Source organism: Leishmania mexicana, chromosome 9 (genome assembly GCF_000234665.1).
Source record: "Leishmania mexicana MHOM/GT/2001/U1103 complete genome, chromosome 9".
NCBI classification, from domain to species: domain Eukaryota; phylum Euglenozoa; class Kinetoplastea; order Trypanosomatida; family Trypanosomatidae; genus Leishmania; species Leishmania mexicana.
The window spans coordinates 88,437-113,504 of NC_018313.1; the positions used below are offsets into that span (position 1 = coordinate 88,437).

At 63.5% G+C, this 25,068-nt stretch overlaps 7 protein-coding genes across 7 annotated transcripts; all 7 read left to right on the forward strand.

Annotated features, from left to right (window-relative positions):
* Positions 1 to 42: 42 nt before the first annotated feature.
* On the forward strand, positions 43 to 861 carry LMXM_09_0260 (conserved hypothetical protein; the record flags this gene model as incomplete). The annotated part of the gene is made up of 1 exon (XM_003872657.1): positions 43 to 861. The coding sequence occupies one exon, from the start codon at positions 43 to 45 to the stop codon at positions 859 to 861; it is 819 nt and encodes a 272-aa protein (XP_003872706.1).
* A 2,055-nt stretch (positions 862 to 2,916) lies between these two features.
* Positions 2,917 to 4,782, forward strand: LMXM_09_0270 (putative drug resistence protein; the record flags this gene model as incomplete). Its single annotated transcript, XM_003872658.1, has 1 exon — positions 2,917 to 4,782. The coding sequence occupies one exon, from the start codon at positions 2,917 to 2,919 to the stop codon at positions 4,780 to 4,782; it is 1,866 nt and encodes a 621-aa protein (XP_003872707.1).
* A 2,576-nt stretch (positions 4,783 to 7,358) lies between these two features.
* Positions 7,359 to 9,701, forward strand: LMXM_09_0280 (conserved hypothetical protein; the record flags this gene model as incomplete). Its single annotated transcript, XM_003872659.1, has 1 exon — positions 7,359 to 9,701. One exon carries the CDS (start codon positions 7,359 to 7,361, stop codon positions 9,699 to 9,701), a length of 2,343 nt encoding a protein of 780 aa, XP_003872708.1.
* Positions 9,702 to 10,780: 1,079 nt separating this feature from the next.
* On the forward strand, positions 10,781 to 14,578 carry LMXM_09_0290 (putative kinesin; the record flags this gene model as incomplete). The annotated part of the gene is made up of 1 exon (XM_003872660.1): positions 10,781 to 14,578. The coding sequence occupies one exon, from the start codon at positions 10,781 to 10,783 to the stop codon at positions 14,576 to 14,578; it is 3,798 nt and encodes a 1,265-aa protein (XP_003872709.1).
* An 854-nt stretch (positions 14,579 to 15,432) lies between these two features.
* On the forward strand, positions 15,433 to 16,158 carry LMXM_09_0300 (conserved hypothetical protein; the record flags this gene model as incomplete). The annotated part of the gene is made up of 1 exon (XM_003872661.1): positions 15,433 to 16,158. One exon carries the CDS (start codon positions 15,433 to 15,435, stop codon positions 16,156 to 16,158), a length of 726 nt encoding a protein of 241 aa, XP_003872710.1.
* Positions 16,159 to 16,993: 835 nt separating this feature from the next.
* On the forward strand, positions 16,994 to 19,642 carry LMXM_09_0310 (putative protein kinase; the record flags this gene model as incomplete). Its single annotated transcript, XM_003872662.1, has 1 exon — positions 16,994 to 19,642. One exon carries the CDS (start codon positions 16,994 to 16,996, stop codon positions 19,640 to 19,642), a length of 2,649 nt encoding a protein of 882 aa, XP_003872711.1.
* A 1,334-nt stretch (positions 19,643 to 20,976) lies between these two features.
* LMXM_09_0320 (conserved hypothetical protein) lies at positions 20,977 to 23,730 on the forward strand (the record flags this gene model as incomplete). The annotated part of the gene is made up of 1 exon (XM_003872663.1): positions 20,977 to 23,730. One exon carries the CDS (start codon positions 20,977 to 20,979, stop codon positions 23,728 to 23,730), a length of 2,754 nt encoding a protein of 917 aa, XP_003872712.1.
* Between the last annotated feature and the right edge of the window lie 1,338 nt (positions 23,731 to 25,068).

Below are 25,068 nucleotides of genomic sequence, written 5' to 3' on the forward strand. Positions count from 1 at the left end.
GCACGTAGACCGGTACACACAGACACATACAAACGGAGCACAATGCCGCTCATACGGCCTGGCATGCCGAAGCCGCCGCCGGGCTTCGATGCTGTGCTGGTCAAGCTGGAGGAGTACGAGGAGCAGATGAAGCTGGCCACCCAGGAGGAATCAAAGGGTGTCGTCGGGGTGACCACCCGACCTCGGCACAGCGGCCGCAGCGGTGGCTGTGGGGCTCGCAAGCGCACTCGTGATGACAACGATAACGCTGAAGACGGCACAATGGCGCCGCCTGCAGTGGCATTCTCGATAGTCACAGCCGCGGAGAGCGAAGTCAGCGCCTCCACAGCGGGCGAAGACAACGCGGAGGCTACGGAAGAGGCACCGATACCGCCGTTGTGGCGCATGGCCGCCATCAACCGCGCTCGCACTCGCTACGTCTTCCTCGCCTACTACAAGCAGCACATCATCTCCAAGGAGGTCTACGACTACTGCGTCGATATGAGGCTGATTGACGGCGGACTCGCCCGGCGGTGGCGGCTGCCGGGGTATGAGCGGCTGTGCTGCACGGCTTGCGGTGTGCCCGGGGCGGCGAGTCTCGCAGCGAACATCGCCTCCAAGTACGCCCTGCGAGATCGGCAGGAGCGGCGACTGAGCACGTCAGCGTCGCAGCAGCGCATCCATGACACGGCCACGTGTATTTGCCGAGTGCCCGCGGCCCAGCGCAAGAGTAAGTACTTTTTGGCGTGTGCGGTGTGTGGGTGCCACGGCTGTTGCTCTGCAGATGCCACGAAGGGGTCGACGGAGGGAGACGGCGGCGAAAAGACGGACAAGACGCGGGAGGAACCGTCCGTGAACGCTCCTGGAGGAGGAGAGGCGTAGAAGCGGTGGGGTGGGACGGGGGGACGGGGGGAGGAACGCGTGGGAAAGACTGGGCTGACGCGTGCGGGGCTGTGAGGACGGCGTTCCCATCCGTTCCTCTCCCCTCCCCCCCCCCCGCCCCACCTTGACGGGACCTTTTTTTCTCCTTCGCAGTTGTTTGTCGTCTGTATGTGTGTGCATGCGTGTGCGCAGCCCTCCGCTCGTTACTCAGCGAGGGCGTTTCGCAGTCAAGTGTGGTAGGGTTGGTTGAGTGGTGGGTGAGCGGCGTGTTGCTCTGCGGAGTTGATCACGAAGAGTCGAGCGGATGAGTGGATCTCCAGGGTTAGGTTGCTTGACGACAGCCCTCTGGAACCTCCTCGATCTCCTCTCCTCTGTGCTCTCTCGCTGGGATGTGCTGGCGTGTACTGAAGTCTCGTGCGCTCCTCTCGCTCTCTATCCTCCCTTCTCTTGAGCGGGCATAACCGCCCCCCCCCTTCCCCATGATAACATGGAGGGTGAAGCACATCGAAGTGGCGTACCCGGACGACGTGGTGGGGGGGGGCCACTCCGGAAGACTCGTTGAGAGGCGACGTGCTCGTGGAGCTTTTCCCTGAGGCGGCACTCTCGCCAACAAAGCGCTCGCACACGGAGTGGGCTAGCAGAGTAGTCTTCTACCGGTGGAGGTACTGTACTTCCCGCAGTTTGGAGGAGGACGACTGTCTACACGCAGGCAGGACCTCCCATGTGGGACTCGACACGCTCTGCCGTTGCTACCTGCCCCACCATGCGACGCTTCGCTGCGATGCAATGCCGTGTTTGGCGGCGCGAGCGGGCTCGTGCTCTCTGCAAGCAGGCCAGCAGGTCGTGGGTGCGCTGTACCTTCCAGATGTTCTGCAGTCGCATCAGATCGCGGGAATATTGGTGGAGGCGTCGGACAGCACGCCTGTTGTCTTGACCGTGTGCGGTTCTGTGCCCTCAGTCAGCGTACCGTGTGCGCCACGTCACAAGCTCCGCGTGGTGGGGCCTGGCTTATCGGTCCCTCACAGCGCAGGCGCGCAATAGCAGTGATACAGCGAGGATTGTGACCTGCTCATGACCGCCAACTGCCTCGCACATCACCCGCCTGTACGGAGAGCAGATAGGCCGACGGCGGCCGCTCGCCCCCTCCCCACCCCATCCTGCGTGCCCCCTCCCCATAAAGCAGCTGAAGGAGGTTTAGCGGGAGTGGGTGCGGCTCTGGCGCTGCACACGTTGCGCTCCTCTACGCAACTGGATTTACTAAATCCTGTCGACACGCAACTCGCGTAGCTTTGAGGAGCGCAACCCCGTGCCGGACTCGTCTCTCGCCCGCTCGCATGTGAAGCGCGTGGCGTTGCCGCTTGTGAGCGGCACCCCTTACCCCGCTGTGCGAGGGCCACTGGGGAGGCCGTATAGCGGCTGTCGGAGGAGCTAAATCCGTTGCAGGATGACTACGGGGTGATCCGCGCTTTGTCACTGCGAATCCCCTCACGAAAGATAGCTGCGGTCACAGGGATCACCGACGAAGCATGCGCGGGCACCACCGAAGTAAAATCCCGGGCGAGAGAGCCCCTTCCCTCCCCCCTCCCCTGCATGCTGAGCAGTGCGTGTGACCAGGCCTTCCCTTCATCCCCCTGCTCTCTTTCCGTTGAAGGCTCGATACGGAATGATGGATGACCGGTACTCGCGTCTTGCGGCAGCCTGGTGTCAACGAGTTATCCTACGACCTCCCCGTCGCACCTCACGCACCCGTCTCCCCACCCCCATCGCCCATCCAATAGAATCGGCACACCCGTCGTCCTTCTTGGCGTCTTCGGCCATACCTCGTGTGAGCCTCGTCCAGCCCAGCGGCACAGAAAGCGTGCGACCCACGGAGAAGAGAGAGGGGAGGGGGGCTCTCTCCCCTCTCTCCGTCCCCTTTTGTGGTGCGTTTGTGTTACGTAGGCGCAGCGGCTTGTATGTAGTGTGCTCCCTCTCCCTCTCCTCACTCTCCCCTCCTCCTCCCTCTTCTTGTGGTGAAGTATCATGCGATGCTTGTGCGAAGGTACTGCGCCACACATGCACCCGCACGCGCACCACTATGGCGCCGCGCCAATACCAGCACCAGGGCAGGAGGAGCCTTTGGGCCACTACCTCTCCGTGACCTACGCGGAGCTCTTGAAGGCGCACGTGCTTGACGTGCATCTTCCGAACATCCTCATCGGAATCAGCGCCAGCATCGAGATACCGCTTGTCACCATTCTCGGCCGGCGCATCGGCGCCAGCTACTCCTCCATCGCAGACTACATCTCCGTCATGGCCCTGTGCCGCACCCTACTGGACATCCCGTTCGGCATCGCCGTCGAGTACGTTGGAGTGCGCAACGTTATGTTCCTCTGCCTGTTCCTAAACATCGTTGCCTCCCTCATCGGCCTCAACGTGAGCAACAGTGCCTCGCTCCTCGCCTTCTGCATACTGAGCGGCATCAGCCTCGGCGGCTTCTTCCTGGCGCGTCACATCTTCGTTGCCGGCATCACCTCCAAGAAGTATCGAGGCCTGCTCATGGCAATTCTTTCAGGGCTGCTACGATGGGCACACGTCATTGGTCCCGTCGCCTCAGGCATCTTCGCCTCGTACTTGGGCGACGTCCGCTACTCCTTCGTTGTGCCGGCTGTGGCGAGCGGCATCGCCTTCGGCTCTCTAGCCATCGCCACGCAGTCGACTCGGTGCCAGCAAGTGTGCGAGCGCACGTGCCGGGCAAGTCTCGTGTCGTCTGTGGCAAGAACCCCGTTACACTCAGAGCAAGAGGAGGACGCCTCGGATATTGTCTGGCACCACCCGGGCGGCACTGACAGGGACGACGCCTACGTAGTGACGGCACTGCTACCGCCGGCGACGGCACCTTTCCCGACAAAGAGCGGTGGCACAAGTAGCTTGCCGGACTCGGCGAGCCACCGCGTCATCGCCAACGTGGAGAGGAGCGGCAATACTTCGCCCTCGCTCACCCACCACCCCCACCACGCGCACGCGAACGGCGGTGTGGCAACGCGGCCCCGCAGCTGCAGTGTGGCGAGCACGGCGTCGGCGTCATTGCACCCGGACACGGGGGCCAGCCAGGAGCACAACTTCCACCTCACAACGCTCTGGTGCACCTTCGTCGACTACTGGAGCGTGATCTGGCGCCTTGGCCTGTACATTGTGCTCGTCACCGCGCTGCGTGCGAACCGCAAGCTTCTCATTTCCTTTGCAGGACTGCGCGCCGCGATGACGGATGCGCAGGTCTCCTACCTGATGGGCTTCAGTTTCATCTTCGACGCCATTCTGTTCCCCCTCGGTGGCTTGATGATGGACCTGCTCGGGCGCCAATTTGCGATGGTGCCCACCGCCGTCGGGCTCGGCATCGTCTTTACGTTGTTGCCTCTGTGCACGACGGAGCTCAAGCTCTACATGGCCGCGTCGGCCTTCGGCATCGTGGACGCGCTGGGGTGCGGCATCATCATGACACTCACGGCGGATCGGGCCCCGCCGTACTGCGGGGCGCCGTTCTTTGGCATCATGCGGACAGTGCAGGACATGGGCCACGTTGTTGGCGCTCGCGGTGTGTCAAGCCTGATGCGCTACGCCGGCTTCGACGTGTGCTGTTGGATGCTGACAGTGGTCGGCTTCTTCACAGCGGCGTGGGGTGTGTACGGGGTGCCAAGCGATACAGAGGTGCTTCCCGAGGCACCACGACTCGAGCAGGCGGCGATCGTCGCACATGAACGGCGGCTGCACAAGCTCTCTCTCTACTCCCGAAGCAGTGAGGAGACGGCGCCGCTGACGGTCGTGTCGGCGACGGCGACGCCACCCACGATGACGTACGGCACCGCGACACGACCGCAGCCTGCGCCGTGCGTGAGACAGCAACAAAGCTGGAAGGGATACCGCAGCGTTGCGCGGAGCTGACGGTGTCTGTGTCGGCGTGCGTGGAGCCATACACGACATGGCGCAAATGGTTCGCCGCATACCCGACCTGCTCGGCCCTCCCCCATTTCATCCATCACCTCCACCCACCCATCTTTGCACTGGGGGTGGGGGAATGATCGTGCCCCGACGAGATCCTTTTGCATGGCGGGTATGGGACTGAGGAGAGAGGCCACAGAGTGCGCAGAAAGAAATTGGGGACACAGTCGCCACTGCGTCACCCCCCCCATCGCCCTCTCTCTCTCGCGCGCGTGTCCAGGAGCGGTACTCGTGCACGCCCACATACACACACACACACGCCCTCCCTCTTACATCCCCGGCCTTCTCTTTTCCTTCGCTTTGGTCGTTGGCGCGTGATGTCCCTTCTCGTCCTCCGCCTCTCTGAGCTCGCCTCGAGCAGTGCGCACGCGCCACTGTGTCTTCGCGTCGGCCTTCGCATCTGCTCTTGTTCGGTTCCCTGCGGAGTGAGGGTCCGGGTGGTTGATGGTGGCGCTCTCTGTGCGATCTGCCGGCCGTGTGCTGGCGCTTCGCCTCATCCTCAACTCCCTTTCTTGTGACTGTAAACGTGTAACCCCCTCCCCCCTTCGCCTCTGCTCTCCAACGAAATCCCCTCGCCACCACCATCATCATCATTGCCGTCCTCTTCTCAGGTGTATCAGCCAACAGGGAAACCAACAACGAGAAGACGGAGATCGGGCACGCATGCGTGAGGCGGAAAGTATGGGCAGCTGTCGCTTGCGTTGCGCGGTGCGTCCAGTCAGTCGGTGGGCCGGTGTATTGCTGTGCGCGTGGGCGTGTGCGTGATGGGCACGCCTCTTCTCTTTTCCCGTCCTTTCTTGCTGCTCTTGCCCGCCACGAAGCACACACGCACACACATGTATGCATGGGACAGGGGTATGCGCTTCTCTCCCCCTCTCTTGCATCTCTCCCACCCCGTCTTCAGGGGGAGAGATGCAAGAGAGGAGGAGGATAAGGCTGCTTATGTGTGAGGGAGGGAGACGTGCGCCGGCTGCAGCTGATGCGATGTGCACGCGTAGCGAAGTCGATGTCAAGCTTGTCTGTATGCGTGTATGCGTGTGTCTGTGGGTGGGTGAGTGTGACGGTGTAGCTGCTCTGTGTGTTCCCACCCACCCACCCACCCTCCTCCTCTCCCTCCCCCTCCTCCATAACCGCCATTGTTTATCTCTAACGTGTGATGCGCCCCCGCCCGTTTTCCGTTTACGTGGTGCGTCACCCCCTCCCCTCCCCTCCCCATCCCCTTTTCACCCGCCGCCGCCCCTCTTCGACCCCCCCCCTCATCCACCTCAGCGTGTCTGCGCTCAGCTAGTGCGCGCCTCTTCCCACGCCGTCCATGCTTCCTTCGCCCTCGTCCAGTTGCTACGCTGCCGGTCCGCAGGAGAAGGGTGAGGGGAGGAGGGCTCTACACACCTCCGTGCGTGGTGTCACAGGGTTCAGTGCACCCCTCCCCTCATGCTCCCTGTCTAGGAGAGGAAGGCAAGCAGCAGCAGCCCCTCCCCCTACTCCCTACATCCTTGCCCATGCTCGATGGCTTCACGTGGTGACAGGGTGTGAGGTACTGGGCGGCGTTGCGTCGGAGCGGCCAACGACAGCGAACACGCGCGTGCCATCCATACGATAGGTAAAACGTGCTAGAGCAACTCGCGCGTATGTCTCACCCGGGCCCTCGCACGGCCCACACTGATGTGTGTGGGGAGGAGCCTGCGTGCTGCCCCCCTCTCCCTCCCGAGGGGGGATGCATCCGGTGGCAACCAGCACAATGGGCATGGCTGTGAAGTGACCTGCGAAGCGGGAGGCGGGTAGGGTTCGAGGAAGAGACCGTGCTCCCCGCTGCTTCGCACCACGCGATGGGGGAGCCCACGGCCGGGCCAGGAGGGGCTAATGTGGGGAGTCTCGCTCATGTTCGACAGCAGAGAATAGGCACGTTGCCAAGGGAAAGCGAAGCCAAGCGCTCCCCCATCATCCCCGCTCCACCCCCCCCCCCCAATTCGACAAGTCTCGACCTCTGAACCGGGCGTATATGTGGCCACAGCCCCACCTCCCCCTCGAAGAGAATAAGACCTGCTGCGGTCCAGCGACCAACAGAGGGGTCCATCGCGTGTGCGCTGGGCTTCTCCTCGCACCCCGCCCTCTCCACACACGCACACGCACAGACGCGTGTACACATGAAAAGCGAAGATCATTGCGACTACACCGAAACACCCCCCGTTGTAGGGGGAGGAGTTCGCAGGAGGCGAAACAACCACAACAGTCCTCGCGGCATCTGGAGAACGCGGCGAAGTGAGACTTGAGGCGCCGCAGAGGAGTGCTTTAAGTGTGTGTGTGTGCGCCAAAAACAGTGAGGTGCTGAGCTGAATCACCCTTGCCTCCCCCCATTCTCCTCCTCCTCTTCCGCTCTCCTTCCCATTGACCATCGCCACCATCGCCGCGGTGCTCAGGATTAGCAGGCGCATGCACACGTACCAGTAGGTGGCGGCGACGAACTTTTACGCGGCGACGGTCTCACACACCAACATACGCGTCTTCCTTTTCTTTCGCTAATGCTCAACCTGCTGCTGGAGCTCCTCGTGAGCATCGCGTTGTGCGTCGCGCTGGCGTACTTTGCATTCCTGAACGTCCCGGTGGAGGCGGAGGAGCCGGTGTCGACGGCAGCGGCGTCAGCGGGTGACGGGGTCTCCGCGGTGGTGGGGGCCGCTCCCTCTGGTGCCCTCCCCGGAACCAGCAGCGACGGTGCAGAGTACGGCCACGCGTACGACCCCCTCCTTCTGCCGCACGAGCTGCCCCTCTACACGTCGATCACTCGCTACGTCTCCCTCGCGGAGGACACGACACTCGGCATCGCATACCGCTGGCTCCTCATCAACGGCCTTCACTACAGCCCTCGCGAGGTGTACGCCGAGCGCCCGCTGCGCGAGTGGGGCTACTACTACTCCAGCAGCGTCGGTGGATCAACCGGTGGAAAGGATGTCGACGGTGCTCTGAACGGCGCTGGCATGCGCATTAGTGGTCGCTCCTCATCCGCGGTTGCCGCCTCGCTCTCCTCGGCGAGTAGTGCCATGGCGGCTAGCCTTGACTCCTCACGTTGCTCTCGTCGCCGTCTGCGCCGCGGCGCGGCAGCGGCCGCCACGGCCCCACCAACGCCGCTGCGGAGGGAGAGCGCGTATTGGGTGAATGTTCTCATCCGCTGTGCGGCCTTCCTGTGCCTCGGCGGTGGCACAGTGAAGCCAGAGGTGTGGACGGACCACCTCCTCTACGGTGCAGAGAAGGTGTTAGAAAGCGTGAACGTGGGCTACGAGAACCGTATGCGAGCACGTGCGGCGCAGGCGCACGCCGTGGCGGCCGAACTCGCAAGCGCTGCCCATCCATCGCCGTCGCTGGGCCGGGCCTCGTCACATTCTGCAGCACCGCTGCTTACAGCGCCTCGAAAACCGCTCCTGCGCATCCAGCTGCTAGAGCTCGGCTCCGGGCTCCTCGGGGGTACGCTCCGTGACGTACGCCGCCCCCCACTGAGCCTCCACCACGGAGCCGGTGACGCCTCCGGCAGCTCCGCCACACCGAGAGCAGCACCGCCAGCCAGACGTGCAGGGACTGCTTCCGTTGCCGACTCACCGGGCATGACACCATCGGCGGCTGGCTTTGCCTACCACCACCACCACAGCAACAGCAGCTTTAGTAGTGGCCACCGTCAGCCGACAAGCTCGCATACCGCCCTCTACGCCGCCAGGTCCCTCCTCTCGTCCTCCGTGGCAGGCCTCAGCACCGCAATCACAGATGCCGTGTCGTCTGTCACGACTCGCGGCGCCGACAGCGCACATCTCGGCGATCCGTTGTCGGGCGCTCCTGTTGCAGACTACGCCGGCAGCTGCCCCTTGTTCACTGGTGGGGGTGGCGGCGCCAGCAGTGCAGGCGCTCAGCTTGGTGTTGTTCTCCCTCGCGTGGAGGGGGACGTCATCTCAGTGGAGCAGACCTACGGTGAGGGCTGTCACATGAGGCCAGCCACCCCTGCCGCGTCGAGCTCGACCCCCGCTCGCGCGCCATCCGCGGCCGTGTCTGCCTCGCCGCTGCCACAGACATCCGCGGCATTCCAACTCCGCTGCTTCGCAGTACCCCTGCTCTACGAAGATCAGCGGTTTCACGTGCGCCTTGGCTGCTGCCTCCCCCTCGGTGCTCTCCTCCCCGCCGCATTGTGCGTACCGCCGGACGTCCTTACGTTGAACTGCGCCGTCGCCGTACATCGCGTCACCTTCAGCGGCCACCTATACGCCGCATTCCATGGGGCGCGCGTGGAGCTGAGCTTTCCCACCGCTCCGCTCTTCAAGGCAGTGGTGAAGGTGATGCCCGACACCAGCGATGCCAACAGCGGGAGCGCGTCGGTAGCGGAGGTCATTCACTACGGTGGCTGGGGCATGCGTGCCGCCGGTGTCGGCAGCGTTCATTCCGGTGCGGCGGCGGCGGCCTTCACGGCAACCTACACGCAGCGCAACGAGGCGACTGTCGTCGGCGGCACCAGCATTGACGGAGGACGCGACTCCTACAACGCAGCCGCACGCCCCCTGCTTCCCCCACGGTCTGGGCTGTACAGTAGCAACAGCAACGCATCTTTACACCATCGCAGCGGCATGAGCAGCGGCATGAGCAGCGGCGGCGGCGGTGGCGCGTCCACGAGCGGATCGTGCCTGAATGAGGACAATGAAAAAGTGCAGGAAGTTGTCCTGCTGGCGGTGCGCCGCCTCATCGAGTCCCTGACGTACCCGAAAGTGTTGGTGGGTGAGCTCGTGTGCCGTCGCCCCTCCAGTGCTGGCGGCACAGCGGAAGGCGGTGCGGGGATGCAGCTGCAGCTGAGGTGGACTCGACAGACCGCCTCGCTACCACTGCGCATGTGAGAAACGTGATGGGGGAAGTCATCCCTCCCAGGCGTGCGCGGGCAGCCCAGCAGTACTACGCCTCTCCGTGTCCCTCCTCTCCGTCTGCGGGACGCGGGAAAGGGAGAGGGAGACAGAGCAGGAGAAGGGAGCTGTCACGCTTCTCCACCACCACCACCTCTCGCATACAGTTGCCTCACTGCCAAGCGTGCGTGCGTCCCAGAAGCGGCAGCCACAGGTTGCTGTCTCCACAGGCATACGCCTGAGCGAAGGGAGGGATCAGGCATCACGTGAGACCAGCAGCAATCCACCGAGTGACGCACAAGGAATCCACTCAAGACACATAACACGGTCTTCCGGTCAAGGGTAACGATGGTGCAAGCGCGTGGCGGAAGGTGCGACGTTGCTGCCGTGAATGGGTGTGTGCCCTCCCCCTCCCCACGCACACACACTCACATGGGGACATGTGTCGAAGAGGTGTGGGGAAGGGGGAGAGAGACGGGCTCCTCTCCCCCCCCCGTCCTGCGCCCCCCCCCGCCTCCCATTCACATTCCCCGTTGACCCCTTCTCCTCCCGCTCTCGCTCTCGCTCTCTCCACCTCTGCTGCCCTTTCTCCGCGGATCTCTCACCCCCCCCCACCCCATCCCATCCCCTCTTCCCCCCTTTCCACTCTACACACACACGCACGCGCGTAGAGGCTCGCGTTTGGTCGGTTGCCGCTGCTGCCAGAGACCGCGCACACACGAGAAGAGCGCGTCGCCGCCGGTGACCCCCTCCCCCCTCCGTTTTCATAGCCACACACTACGCACAGGCATCCACGTACATGCATCCATGCATACGATAGACATACACGCATACGCCCCGCACTTGTACATAGACACCACTGCGCCCCGCCAAGATAGACCTTGCGCATCCCCCCGCCTCCGCTGCGTGAGGGGTTCCCACACACGGCCATGAAGGTGTTCTGCCGCTTTGCCCCGCCGCCGGCGGACCACCCCTCTACCACCACGGCCACGGCGGCGGCGGCCATCCCCGGTGTGGGCGCACCAGCTGGCGGACATTGTCGTATCCCGCGGGAACCAGCTGAAGCCATCCTCCTTATGCGAGCTGAAGGACCCTCCTTAGGTGCGACAACGACAACAGCCGCGCCTGCCATGGCCACCGGTGAACGTGTCTACCTCGCTGACCCCGCCACTCTCAGCAAGGTGACGTTCTCCTGCGACGGCGTGTTTCTTCCGTCAACACCCACGGCAGCAACACCGGCGGCTATGGCTGCGCAGCAGCAACACCTGTACGACGTCACGTGCAAGAGTCTGCTGATGCCGGCTCCGCGCTCACCCGAGCGGCAACGGCGATGGTGCAGCAGCTCTCCCGTACCGACGGCGGTGCGTCGGATTTACCTCGCCTACGGACAGACAGCGAGCGGCAAGACCTACAGCCTGTTCGGCGAGACCTCGGCGAGCTCTGGCGTCGAGGGGCTGTCCCCTTCGGCGGGTGTGGTGCCCCGCTACCTGCACGACGTCTTCAGCGCACGGAACGGCGCAGAGAAGCGGCGGCATCTATGCGACACCGACCGCGGCAGCGGCGACGGCGCCGTCGATGACGTCTTTGTCGACCTTTCGTGCTTTGAGGTGTACAACGAGGCCGCGACGGATCTGGTGGCGCTCTCCGTCGCGCTGTCGACGCTCGACTTTCCGTACCCCACCGGCGCGGCTGGTGTGGCACGAGGCAGCGCGGACCGCCGCCTGAGCTCCAAGACTCCAACTGACGCTGCAGCCGGACTTGCCCACTCCTTGCGGTCTTCCGACCTACGGCAGCAGCTGCCGGTGTGGATGGCGCACGAACTGCACCGCAGTGAGCAGCAGCCGGACGGCGCAGACGCGTACGCGCAAGAGGACTTGTGGGGCACGCGCAGCGAGAGCTCCGCGTCGGTGGGGGCAGGCTGCACCGCCACCGCTGGAGCAGCAGCGACACCGTTCGCATCGTCACCGACCCTGTCGCGGTTTCTCAAGACCGAGTACAAGGCTACTGAAAAGCAGCAGGTGCTGCGGTCACTAGAGCAGGCACGATGCACGACTTTCGCCGAAGCGCGAGCGGTCCTGCAAGCCCTGCTCGCTCTGCGGCAGGAGTGCGCCACCAGTCGCAACCAGAGCTCCTCCCGTGGCCATTTGGTCCTCTGCGTCCGGGTCTACGCGCCTGCTGCGCGTGACAGTCCGGCAGGCGAGTGGGTCATGCAGCATGAGACGGCGTTTGTGGATCTGGCCGGCTCAGAGAGCGGTAAGCTCGCCGATGCCGACGTAGCGCATGTGCGCACCTCTAAGGTGGCGTGCCGTCAGCCGAGGCGGCGAGGCCAAGCAGCCACCAGCGCCGCGTTCTCGTCGCGCGCGAGCAGTCTGCACAGCCGTGTCTCACTGGATACCTCCATGCTATCTGGCGTCTCCTCGCAGCACAGCGGCATCAGCAGCGGCACCACCACTACTGTCGGCTCGGCATACCATCGCTCTCTCCTCCGCCCATCTCCCGAGGAGGACAAGAAGGCGGCACAGGTGCGGCGGCGGCGCGAGACGAGGTCTATCAACGCGAGTCTCCTGGCGCTCCGCAAGGTCTTCCGTGCCCTCAGTGAAGCAACACGGTTGAGCCACACCGCCGTCGCTCAGGAGTCAACAGCGGCGGCAGCGGCGACTAAGCTTCCGCGCCGGCCTCCGCTGCACCACGCCCCTTTCAAGGACAGTGCGTTAACGGCAATTCTCGAGCCTTTTCTGGTGCCGCAGCCATCTGCAGCGACCCTATCATCATCATCCACCTCCCCGGCTGCACTAGAGGGTGCCGCCGCAGTGCACGTTGTGCTGCTCGTGTGCTGCTCGAGTAGATCCATCGACTTCTTCGAGACGGTCGCCTCCCTGCGGCTGGGGGCAGAGGCCGCCGCAGTGAACCCGGAGGTCGTCCTGCACGCGCTGCCGGTGCAACAGCGCGCCCAACAACATCAGCTGCACCTCTCCGCATGTGCCACTCACCTCAAGCCCCACCACAGCAGCGCTGACCGCCGCCACCGCGAAGGCAGCGGGTGCGCGGCCTGTTTTCCTCCGCGGCTCTTCCGCAGCGTGTCGGCCCCGAGTCGGCGGCTGGCGCCTTCAGGCGATGAGGATGAGCAGGGGGAGGTGGACAACCTCAGCGAGCGCACCAGCGCGCCCGGCATCAGGGCTGCGTCAAGTGAGCGTCACGACCGGCGCAGACCTGGTGAGGTCGTCATAAATGCCGCCGACGCAGCCCGCCTCCGCGATGAAGCTCGCCAATACAAGAAAACGGCCCAGCAGCTTTATAAGCAGTGCAAGTCGCTCTGCGAGAGCTATGACGAGTGTGTTGATGAGCTGCAGTGGTGCCGCGCCGCGCTGTCGGAGCGGGACGCTCGCGTCGCCGAGCTGGAGGCAGCACTCGAGAAGGCTACTCGTGCATGCGCAGCAGGCTCGTCGAGAGAGCTGCAGCAGCCTCTACCGGAGCCGCTGCAGCCGCGCACCCAAAAAACAATCCGCAACAGCACCCCCGACTACGGATCACCCGCTGCACGCACGCCTCACCCGTTGCGCATTCAGCGCAGCAGCCGAGAAGCGGCTGCGGATGAGTCCCGTGAGGTCATTCCAGCTGTTAACAACGGCGGTAAGCGGGAGGTGAACACTGACCCTGTGCCGTCCGCCACGACGTCGGTCGCTGCAGGGAGTATGCGAGCCACTTCCACCAGCTCCACGGCACGAGAAGGCAGTGGGCGGTGGATGGTGAGCGTGTCGCCCTTCTCCACCGCGTCGCTCGCAGAAGGGACGGCAGCCCGCATGGCGACGGTGCGCGAAGACGTGGAGGGCGTGAAGGACGTTGTCGATGACGCCGGCAGCAGCGGCAGCAGCAGCAGCCCTCGATCCGGCGGGTCGACCATTGAGCAGCAGCAACAGCACGCTAGATGCATCATGGACACGCTCCTGGCGCGGCAGATATTCCCTTCAGTCGAGCCAGCGGAGCCGACTCAGTCCCTATCACCACCCTGTGCGAGCTCTCCCTATCCGGTCTTGCCCACGCTCTCAGCGCGCGGCACAGCAGCGCCTGCATCGTCACCAGCGCAGGAGCAGCAGCACGCACCAAGTCACAGCAGCTGCCAAGACAGCGAGAGCGACGCACACATTGCGCAAGGACGCGAGTCCGACAGCGATGGGAACCCGCTCACAACGGAGGCGGTCGGGGCAGCCGGTGAGCCGGCACGTGCGAAAGAGGTGGCCAAGGCCAGTGCTGCTGTTGCGGCAACCTCTGCTTCCATGTCGGCGCCGCGTCAGTCGTACAACACCGCCCGCTCCTCCTCCGCCGGTGCAACGGCGTCGTCCTTGCTAGAAGGGAGGGGCAGCGCCAGCGTCGAGCGGTCTTCCTGCGACAGTGTCGTGGAGGGGCCGGAGGCCGAGTTGATGGCCTTCTTGCCCTCTGCAGCTACTGCCATGCACGGGGTTATTGCACCAGTTACATCAGGCTCAGCAGTGTTAGCCACTTCGACATGGTCGAAGGACTTGAGTCTCAGTGTGTCACACACCGTCCCGCACGACTCTCCGCTTCGTGCAACGACGAGGCGGATGATTGCCATGTCGATGGATCGCGACCGCGAGGTGCCTCACGCGGAGGCGGCGGTCGGCGCTGATGAGGAGGACGCCGTCGAGGAAGTGGTGATTCGGCTGAAGAAACAAGGCCACAGTAGCACTCTTCGCATCCCTTCTGCGACGTGTCAGCCGACAGAAACCGTCGGGCGTGTCGAGGTGATGGGCAGGGTGGCATCAAAGTCACCCTGCCGCAGCCCCTCTCTCAGCGCAGTTGCCTCGGTGCCTATGACGCCGTCGTCATCGACCCTGAGGCAAGTGTACCAACTGTGATGTGAAGGGGAGGGGAGAGGTGGTCGAGGTGCTGGAGGGAAGCCGGTGGCGCGCTGGCGTCACGGCGCACCCTCTACCTCCGCCTCTGTGTGTCCTCTTGCGCCCGCGCTCAGCATGTCCGCCACACACACACACACACACGCGCGCGCGCACACCTTCATCCGTATCCACTCACAAGCACGCATGCAGCCATACGGAGAAAAGGGAGGGTCGCCGATGGCCAAGTGACGGCTAAGACACTCGCATCGTGTGGGGACAAGAGACTCATCGACGTGGCTGCACTCGTTTCGCTGTGTGTGTGTGTGTGTGTGTGTGTCTGGGTGGCGATCATACCGCCCTGACGATGGGAACATCGAGCATCGCGCATCGTTGTGTAGACAGGTACGGAGAGGGGCGAAATAGAGTGCGACAGGGATACACTTGGACTGGGCATCCTACTTCGCTCCCTGCGGGCGCGCGCTTGTGCGGCTTCGCCATGCCTGGTGCTGGCACAGCGCTCGCGAAGCAGCAGCGAGGAGGGCTTAGACGGAGGGAGGAGGAGGGGGGTCGTCCACCTACCCTTCTCCCCCTTCTCCCTTTCCGTGAGGCAATGCAGTCTCCCAGAGACGCACGCACGCGCACGTAGATGTGCTCAAGCGCATGCGTGTGTGTGTGTGTGCGCACACACACCTTGTATCTCCTCCCGTCCTCTCACACACTCTCTCCTCACCGATCTTCTCGTCTGCTGCCATTCTTCGCGCCTCGGCTTTCACAACTTCAGAAAACAGTGCACCCGCATAAAGACCGCCCGCGGTGGCAGAGCCGTGCGGCCTACGCTGGACGCATACCACATGGGGGGATACACAAGCAGCGGCATGACATTGGTCTTCGAAGCTCGACAGTTGCCTTTTGGCAGCATCTATGAGGCGTACGCGGCCCCCATCCAGCCCATCCTAGCCCTCCACGCGCTGGACAAGCTACCTCTGTGGGATCGCTGCATGCTGGCAGCGGTGCTGCCTGTCGTGCAACAGCGCCACTTGGCCGGCGCCGCAGCAACACCGTCATCGACGGTGGTGCGACCACCACTCACGGTGGACGGTGGCGATACCGCAGATGCCGCCGCCGCCGACGCTTCCTTGTCTTCTACAACGATACGAGCAGCGAATCATGAGGAGAGGGTCAATGCGTCACCAGAGCTGGCGGGAGCGCCGTCCCTCGAGGATGTCACGCTGGCATTGACCATTGTGCGCGCCCTGGATGAGCTGGAGGTGGTGTACGACTCCAGCGTCAGTACACGCGCGGAGCTGAAACAGCAGCGGCAGCAGCACCAGCACCAGCTGTCGGTACCCGCAGCCTCCCTTGCGGAGGCGCCGCGCCGCGCCTTCAAACAGCCGACGAAGACGTCCGAAGAGCTTCTCATGGAGCAGCTCCTACAGGAACGCATATTTGGCGCGGTCCCACATCTCCCGGAGAGCAGCGACGAGGATGGCGAGACAAGCATCGAAGCTTCGGTTGACGTCGCCATGTGCTTCACTGTCAAGGGCGAGAGCCTGGGCATCGGGACCGCGAATATATTCGGCGGCCATGGATATCACCCCTGATGAACGCTCTGGCTACATATGCCGTTTCTTTTTTTTCCGTTGAAGAAAAGTCCCCCGCTGCCGCAGCAGGAGCCGGCGGGGGGGAAGGGAAGGGGGCGGCAGCAGGACAGGATAAGGACACCCTTCTGCCTCTCTTGCTCCCCCCGCCTCCTCCTCCCACTCTCTTCCCCAGCTCACAAGCGCCGTCACCCGCGTCCTTCGGACGCGGACGTAGGCGCGCTGCACAGGCGAGCACGGGTCAAGAGTTGTGAAGAGCTAACTTCCCCAGCAGCAGTGGTGTGTGCTTCGCGGGGGGGGTACGACGTTCACATCCACCGCAACTACGCGCGCTGTGAGGGAAGTCGCATGGAGGCTCCTCCCAAAAACCTCGCATGCGGCGGCACCTCGCCCACCCCGCTGCCGTGCTCTCGTGTGCATCGATGTGAACACGGTAGCAGGATACACACGTGCCAGCATGCAAGATGGGTCGAGTCTACTGCCACGGTCACTCTCTTACCACCGACCACCCCTTCGCCTTGTCATCCTCACCCTATCCCACCATCACCACCCACCGACTCACCCACCCAACCAACCCTGCGGCGTCATCACAGCAAGAGCGGACCCGCACACTCTTGAAGGAAACTAAAGGGAAAAACGAGAGAGGGAGCCACAGCTGATACGGCGTCCGCACGCACACGCACGCGCGCTGCAGGCGTGGTGAGCGCGGGCAACGGGGCGAACACAAACAGTGCGCCTACGGCTACAAAAACGTCAGGGGAAAGAAAGCGGGAGAAAACCGGAAGAGGTGTGCGGTGCTCCGCCTCCTCTCGCCTCCACGTGCTCCGGCAACCGCAACATGCACCAGCAACCACGTCGCTGCAGCGGCCGCGGCTCTGTGCCTCCCTCTTGTGAGGGGCACGGCTACGTAAAGGCAATCATCGTGGAGGAGGAGGAGGAGGAGGATGGGGTGGCCATGGGCGAGGACAGAGGTCCAAGTGTCGGCGGCGGTGACGGTGGCACCAGCTGCGTCAGCAACTCGCCCCTCACTTCCAGTTCAGGTGTCAGCGTTCACGAACCCCAGCCACCGCGGGCGGCAGCCACAGTGGCAACGACGTCACTGGGGCTAATCGCGTCGGGCTTACACGAGCCTCTGTTCCATGAGCAGCCGCACCCCCTCCACACCAGGAACAGGGCGACTGATTCACCGCAAACCCCACCACCACTACTACATCCATCTGTCGGTGGCGCCACGAGGGCTGTGGACGCTGGTGATGGGACAAGCACGGCACGAATCATGCGACTAGACCCCGTCGCGCCTTCCTTACCCTCTTCTTCGACCCCCCATGCGGTGGCCCATCACACGCTGCGCCTCCGACCCTCTGCCGCCTTGCCTCAGCCCCCGCCAAACGCGCCATGGCTGCAAGAGCAGGTGGACGACGAGGAGTGGGCGCCCCCTTCGAAGCGTTTCCGTCCATATCCGAGCACCACCATGGCCCATTCAGCGACGCCTTTTTCGGCAATGGCACCTGGGGGGCTCAGCACCACAGGTGTCGGTGGCAGCGGCAGCCGCGTCTTGCGGCTCGCGCTGTCGAGCAGCAATACGGCTCCGGCCGACACCGCAACGACGCCAGCCCATAAGCCAGCGTCCGTTGCCGTTGCAGGCGGTGGCAGTGGTGATGGTGCGGCCACCGCATGCGCCAACGTCTCCGCGCCTGGTGAGGCGCTTAAGGCGGGCAGTAGAGCAGCAGTGGAAGAGCCAGAGAGCACAAGAAAGATCAACGAGGAGGCGCAACGTGCGTCAGACACGCCTGCCGACGGCCCCTTGCGTGTCTCACCAGCTTCGCCAGCCAGCGCCACCATCTCCAACCCTGAGGCGACTGGCATCGGTGCCGCGCCTGTGCCAGCGAGAGCGGCGTCGCGCCCAACGCCGATCCTCATAAGCGCCCCCTCGCGCGCTGTGTCTGTCAACGCACCAAACGTGGGGTCGCCCCTGACCGCCACCGTGGGGTCGGCCGTTTCACAGCAACAGCAGCAGCAGCAGACCCGGTCTGCCGCAGCCATCGTGATGGGGACAAGCGGCTTCTCGCGCCTACGCTCGCTTACACCCACGCCGTACCCCGGCGCGCAAGGGTCTCCATGCCGGCGTCACCGCTTTGTGGGGGTGAACCTCCCCGGTGCTCCGCCACCGTCCATGGACTTCAGCCCCATTCAGCGCACCGTGAAGGAGGTCTACGAAGTGCACGAGAAGCTCAGCGAGGGCACGTACGGCGAGGTGTTCAAGGGCGTCGACAAGCGAACCGGCGCTGTGGTGGCGCTGAAGCGCATCAAGATGCTGAGCACCCATCAGGGCTTTCCACAGACCTCGCTGCGGGAGGTGATTGCCCTTCGGCACATCCAGAACCAGCGCGAACGACTCGAGGAACGACTGCGCAACGACGCGCATCACCGTGGCGCGGTGGCCATCACTGATCCTCTCGCCGAGGTCTCGCAGCTCTGTGATGTTCTCATCTACGATCGGCAGCAGCGCGACATTGTGCTGGTGTTCGCTTACGCCACAGCGAGTCTGGCTGGCCTGTGTCGCCGCCAGTTCGCCTTCACGCCATCGGAGATGGCCCTCCTCATGAAGAAACTTCTCATCGCGGTGCGCAAGCTGCACGAGATGCGCATCATTCACCGCGACATCAAGTCCGACAACGTACTCGTAACGAGTGATGGCGAGGTGCAGCTGACCGACTTTGGGCTGTGCTCCATCGCCGCGGCCGGGTCGTCGCGATCTGGCACGCATGTGTGGCGGACGCCGAGCGTGATTACTCTGGCCTACCGTCCGCCAGAGATGCTGCTGGGCAGTACCGCGTATGATGAGAAGGTCGATGTGTGGTCGCTTGGGTGCCTGCTCGCTCAGCTGTACCTCCTCGAGCCCCCCTTCTACAGGCATCGCGCGCAGGCACAGCAGCAGCAGCAGCAACGTGCGCCAGAGCGATCGGCGGCCACGGAACTCGAGCAGCTCTCCCGTATTACAGAGATTCTGGGGCCGCTGCCGCCGGTGAGCGTCTATCACCCCGACTCGTGTCAACACATGCGTGTTCTGGAGCAGCTGGAGGTGCAGGGGCGCCTGGCGGAGGCTGGGCGAGCAGTGCAACCGGCAAACTGGGGCAGGCTGCAGACCATCTTCGAGCCCAGCTTTCTGTATCAGCAGTTCCACGGCTTTCGGGGCTGGTTCGAGGCGGAGTTGGGGCGCTCGCGGCACCAGCCACATCGCCGACCTACACAGGCCTGCATGGACGTGCTCTGCGCCGCCCTACAACTCGACCCGCAGCAGCGACCCACCGCGGCAGAGCTGCTGCGCATGCCGTACTTCACCACCTTGGACGACGCCCCGTTGCTGGGCAGCTATCAGCGGGTCCTCCCCGTCACCCCGGAGCGGGAAGCTGAGGTGCGCCGCGGCTTCATGATAAAGGTGCAACGATGCGGGGACAGTCACACGCAGCGCCGCCCGCATCAGTGACGCACCGCACGAGCGCAAGAGCAGCAGCAACAGGTTGGAGGGACCAAGACAGTGCACGACGCGAGTTTGTGTGTGTGTGTGTGTGGGTGGGTGGGTGTATGCTGGCTCCTGTTCTCTGTGCATAACGGCAGCAGTCACGCCTACAGGAGACGAGGACAGCAACGCCGCGTCGCGCACCCACGTCCAGGCGGCGGGTCGTCTCCCGGAGAAACAGATAGGGAGGGAGAGACTCAGGGGGAAACGTGGTCATGCGTAGTTGTCGCTTGCCTTTGGGGGGGGGAGTCCGCCTTCGCAACTCACCCGTCGCTGCGGATGGGTGTAGAGGTGGAGGGGTGGTGGGGTGCGGGTGTGTGCGTAGACACCCAATCGCCATCCGTCCTCCTCATCGCCCACCACCACTCCTCCCTCTCTGTCTGTGGGATGTGTGTCTTCGATGTGCCTTTCCTGCCGCGGCACGGCGTGCGCCACCTTGCCTCCGACACATCTGTGGTCTGCCCTGCCCTTCGAATGAAGAAACCCAAAAGCCGAAATACTAGTAAGCAGAAGGGGGAAGCGACTGTAAGGGGAGGGGAGGGGGGCAGCCCATGTGCGTGCACGGAGCAGAGCTGGAGAAGTTCTTGGGAGCTGGCACCAAGCCTCAAGTCTTTCCGCCACCCCACCCCTTTTCTTTTTGGGCTCTCGCTCTAACGGTCGGGTGCGTGGTAGCACGCCGCTGCGCATGCCCTGCACTCTGCGTGCCGCTTCCGCCTGACGGCCCGCCATCTCATCCCCCCTATCCCCATTCCACCCCTCCACCATCCTCCTTCACTGCTTCTCCCCCTCCCCCTCTTCTCGCTTCACATGTCCGCACGCGTTGTCACGCACAGACGGTAACCCGCTATGCACCCCTCCCCCTCCTCCCACACTCCACCGGTCTCCTGAAGGCATCCCCACCCACGTAGGTTTTCCGCGGCCTTGCCACTCACTCCCCTATACCCACACACACACACACACACATACATATATATACATCTACCTTCCAGTGGCCACGCGTCCTCCATGCAACCGCCTCTCCTCGCGAGCGACAGTTCCGCCTCTCTTCCCCTTTGCTCATCGTGTGCTTCGTCTTTTGTGCTCAATTAACGACGGCGTAGCGTACCCTCCCCCATCCCCCCCCCTCACACACACACCACCACCACCACCACCACCACCACTGCGCCCCTTCTAGCGCGCTGCTGGTCCTCTTCACGTCCTTGCCGCAGTGCGTTGTAGAGGCGATACGCTAGGCGCACGTGTGCTGTGTGTGGGGGGAGAGGGAGGGGGGAGGGGCCACGTGGTGCACCCACAGTCAGCGGATGGTGGTCATCAGACATCACGCGCCAACGCAACAAGAACCAAGGGCGAGCATGGTGACGCGGGCCGCCGCGCAAGGTGGTGGGGGCGGCACACTCTCCAGCAACCCCGAAGGTCATGGCGCCTCTGCTCAGGAGATGGTCGTTTTCTCACCGACCTCAGAAGGGGTCGCAGAACTGGCCGGTGACTGTGCCTCTCGCCAGGGGCATTGCTCCGTCACCCTTCCCTACCGTCAATCTCCTCCCGAGACTCAACGGTTCACCGCCACATGGCAGGGTGCACTTCCGAAGAACTTCTACATCATCACGGCGTGCATTCTGGGGTGCGCACTAACCATCCTCATCGGCATCCTCGTGCCGATGCTCGTCATACGAAGAAGCGCCAACCTACGCAATGCTGTGCTCCGGGCGAAGGAGCACGACGCCGTCAGTGCGTGGGCTTCCGTGTTGCGCGACGTCATGATCGAAGGCTTCGCCGCTGCGCGCGCCTTGGCGGGCTATTCGATAAGCACGTTCCCCCCTCTGCAAACGCCCACCAATACGTCCGAACCGATGCCAGGCGACCAGATCACGGCGTACCTGGGAAGGTTTCCCCGTTTTGCATCCCTGATCGCCTCGAAGAAGTCTGCCGTGGCGTTACAGGCCATCTGCCCCAGCGGAGTCATCGCCATGACCTACCCGCACGATCCGGGCACCGTGGGCCGAAACCTCATGAGCCCAAGCGACCCGACCAATCGGTACAAGCCCTCCACCATTGAGACAGCTCAGTCGGGTCGCTACGCCATCGTTGGCCCGCGACGCACCACCATCACCTCCCTCAAGCGGATCTGGGTCATCTTTACGCGCGCGCCTCTCTACAGGAATACCTCTCAAGGCGTGATTCCCTCGCTGGAGACTTTCTGGGGCTTCGTCTTACTCATCGTCAACGTGACGGGCGCGCTCGACGCTATGGATCTCGGCCGGCTGGCCAAGGCCAATAACCTGAACTTCGTTCTCTACGACACTTCAACAGAGTCAGGTAACACGCACGTGATCGCCTCCTCGCTGCCATCGGCCACAACGCAGCTGGACTACGCCGAATTCATCGCCGAAAGTACCGTCACGGACATCCTAGCACCCCACTCGTCGCTGCACATTGCGGTGCGCTCACGCGAGACGTACGTCTCCCTCACTCCCACCAACATCATCATCATCGTAGCGTGGACACTGTTCGGCTCCCTGCTTCTGCTGGGCATCGCCATCGCAGCCGTTTTGTGGTGCACAGCCACCTACGACGCCGCAGCGCACGCGCCCAAGATGGCACCCTTCGCCATGCTCACCATCGGCCCCTGCCGCGGTGAGGAGCTCTGGGATCTTGCCGTGGATCAGATGGCCGAGGTGACGGAAAAGCTCGATCAGGTACTGGGGCGCCAAATGGAGCGGCACTGCGCCTACCAGATCCAGCAGGTGCACCCGCTCACCACGTCGTACGTCACGCGCAGCGTCGCCGCCGCTGTGCAGATGGCCTTCAGCACCATCGAGGAGCTGCAGCGCCACCCCATCGACGGCCCGCTGCGCGCCGTGCTCGGCGATGAAGGCCGCCTGCTGCTGTCCTACGCCGTGCACTGGTGCACCGACGCTGCCGTGCGCGTGGAATCGCTGGAGGGCACGTACCGCTACGAGGGCTGCGACGTTGTCTTCGGTGGCCGCATGTGGGCCCTTGCCGCGCCAAATGTCGTCACGGCGTCCGAGGCGGTGGTGCAGACACTGCCGCGCTTCTACCTCTCCGGCGTTGTCACGCGAGCGTACCAGACGGTCAACGTGATGCGCACCACACGAGCCAGCCACACCGACGTCGACGAGGAAGGCGTCAGGGCTGCATCCAACACAATCGGTGGTGGTGGCAGCACGACGCTGTACTTACTGGTGCACGCAGCGAAGCCAAATTTGGTGGTGGGTGCGGAGGCGACTGCAGCCGCCGCGGCAGCTGGGGCGATGGTGCCTCAACTCAGGGTTGGTAACGCTCCAGCGTCCAGCCTCTACTGCGGGCTGATAACACGGGGGAACTCGTCAAGCTTGGGTGCGGGGGAGGCTGTGTCCAGTCTGCAGGATGTGTCCGCGCGATCGCCGGAAATCGAGTCCGCTGCGCCCAGCGTCGGGAACTCTGTGGCCTCGACGAAGAGGGGCTCGAGAGTGGTTAACGTGTTACAGTGCCGTGGGTGTGCAGCAGTGGAAAGGACTGCAAATACTCGCCATCCTTTGAGCCGCGAGGATGTGGACACGGAGCAGCAGGTCTTGGTGCAGCAGATGCTTGCGAAACACAACGCAGCCCCGACTCCAGAGCAACATCGTCTAGTGCTGATTGAAGCAGACAGCGTCACACGTGCGCTGCTGCAGCCGCTGATCCCACGTGCGCTCGATGTTGCCCTGCGCGTCGCCTTCGACTACCAGTCCATCACCCTTGATGTACGCTATGCCGAGGTTCGGGTGCTGGTCTACTACTTCTACTCCAGCTACAAGATCCTGTTCCGCCCGCTGGCCGCGCCGGAGCGCCACAACATCTTCCGCCGCCTGGTGACAGCCTTCGGCGTGCCGCAGCAGGGCATCCTCGAGCACCTGGCCGCGCGCGGTGCGGTGCAGTGGCTGTCGCAGGTACGCAAGATCAACGGGTTCATGCATCGACAAGGCGCCCTTGATTGCAGTGGGCAAGCAGAAAGCTCGTCAGCGACCTCGTCCCCGTGCAACAGTCTCCCGGGGGCGCAACTGCTGAGTATCTAGCTGCTGCAAGCGGACGTATGCCCTATGATGCAGTGCCACAGCGCTCCCCCACCACCCACCCACCCAGTCCTGCGTCGGGGTGGTGAAAAGTGTGTCTGTCGCACCTGCACGTGTGTGAACAGAGGTTGGAATGTGGAGAGTGGAGTTACAGGATGGGGAAGCGGCACGGTGTGCCCAGTCATGCAGGCACGATCGATGCAGGTGGCCCGCTCGAAAGGATGCCCTTCAACGCCGTTCTGGGGCCCTGCGCCGAGCGGCAGTGAAGCGGGGTTTTCCTCACCGCCGTCACCCACACACGCCCCTCCTCCTCCTCTCATGCTAAGCCCTTCGACTTATTCACTGGCTTTTGGTTTCCGCGTGCACGTGTGCGCTCTTCGATTCTCTCCTTTGACTTTTCGTATACATCTGCTTGCATGCCTTGGGGGAGGAAGAGGGGGGAGGGAGGAGGCTTTTCCCTCGTGCGACGACGCATGCGTCTGCGCGTGTGCCCACGTCCGTCTGTCGAGTGCACATATAACCTTGCAGTGCACTTGCTGGCGCCTCGAACTCCTTCCCCCTCCCCCCCACGCACGCACGCGCACACGTTTTGGCATTGTTTCCTTCGCTTGCAGTTTTCATTGGTTTCCGCCCATATACATGCGTGTTTCGGTTTCCTCGTGCTGTGGTTGTTCGCTTTCTGTTATGCTGCCCTGGCCCCTCCTCATGACGGGGGAGGGTGGGTGTGGCACACATCTCCGTGCGTCGCGGCACAGGCTCCCGTGACCCCACCACCACCAATCACCAACACCACGTTCTGGGCGGAAGCCAAGCAGCTCCCATCCTCACCCCTCTCATATTCCTGCCAAATGCCGAATCACCCCTGGTGGTCACAGATTCAGGTCCCGGATAGCGCTGCGTCGGAGCTACCCGCGACACTGAACACGTCTGTGCCATCTATGTGATTGGCAGTGTTTCAGGCAGAAGCCGTGCTCAAATAACTGAGCGTGCGCATTGCTGTAACACGCGCGGCCTACGGCTGCTTCACACCACGGGATGGGTCTACGGCATGCCGAGGCTCGAGTAGAGTCTGACGCCTATTCTGTGACAAGGAATCGTTGACGCGTTGGGAAACAAAATCATCTGTCGTCGACACAGACCAGTCTTCAAGACACTGAGTACGGGGTGGCCTGTCTGTGTCTGTGTATGTGTGCACAAGAAAGCAAGAGCCACTGTACTTCGGTCCATCCATGACGCCACGCCTTTCTGTGTCCATGTCTCCCTCTGTCCCTGTGCCCCTCTCTGCGCTTTACATCCGGTCACACCGCAGCCTGTGCGCCCGCACAAACCTCTAGGCGCATC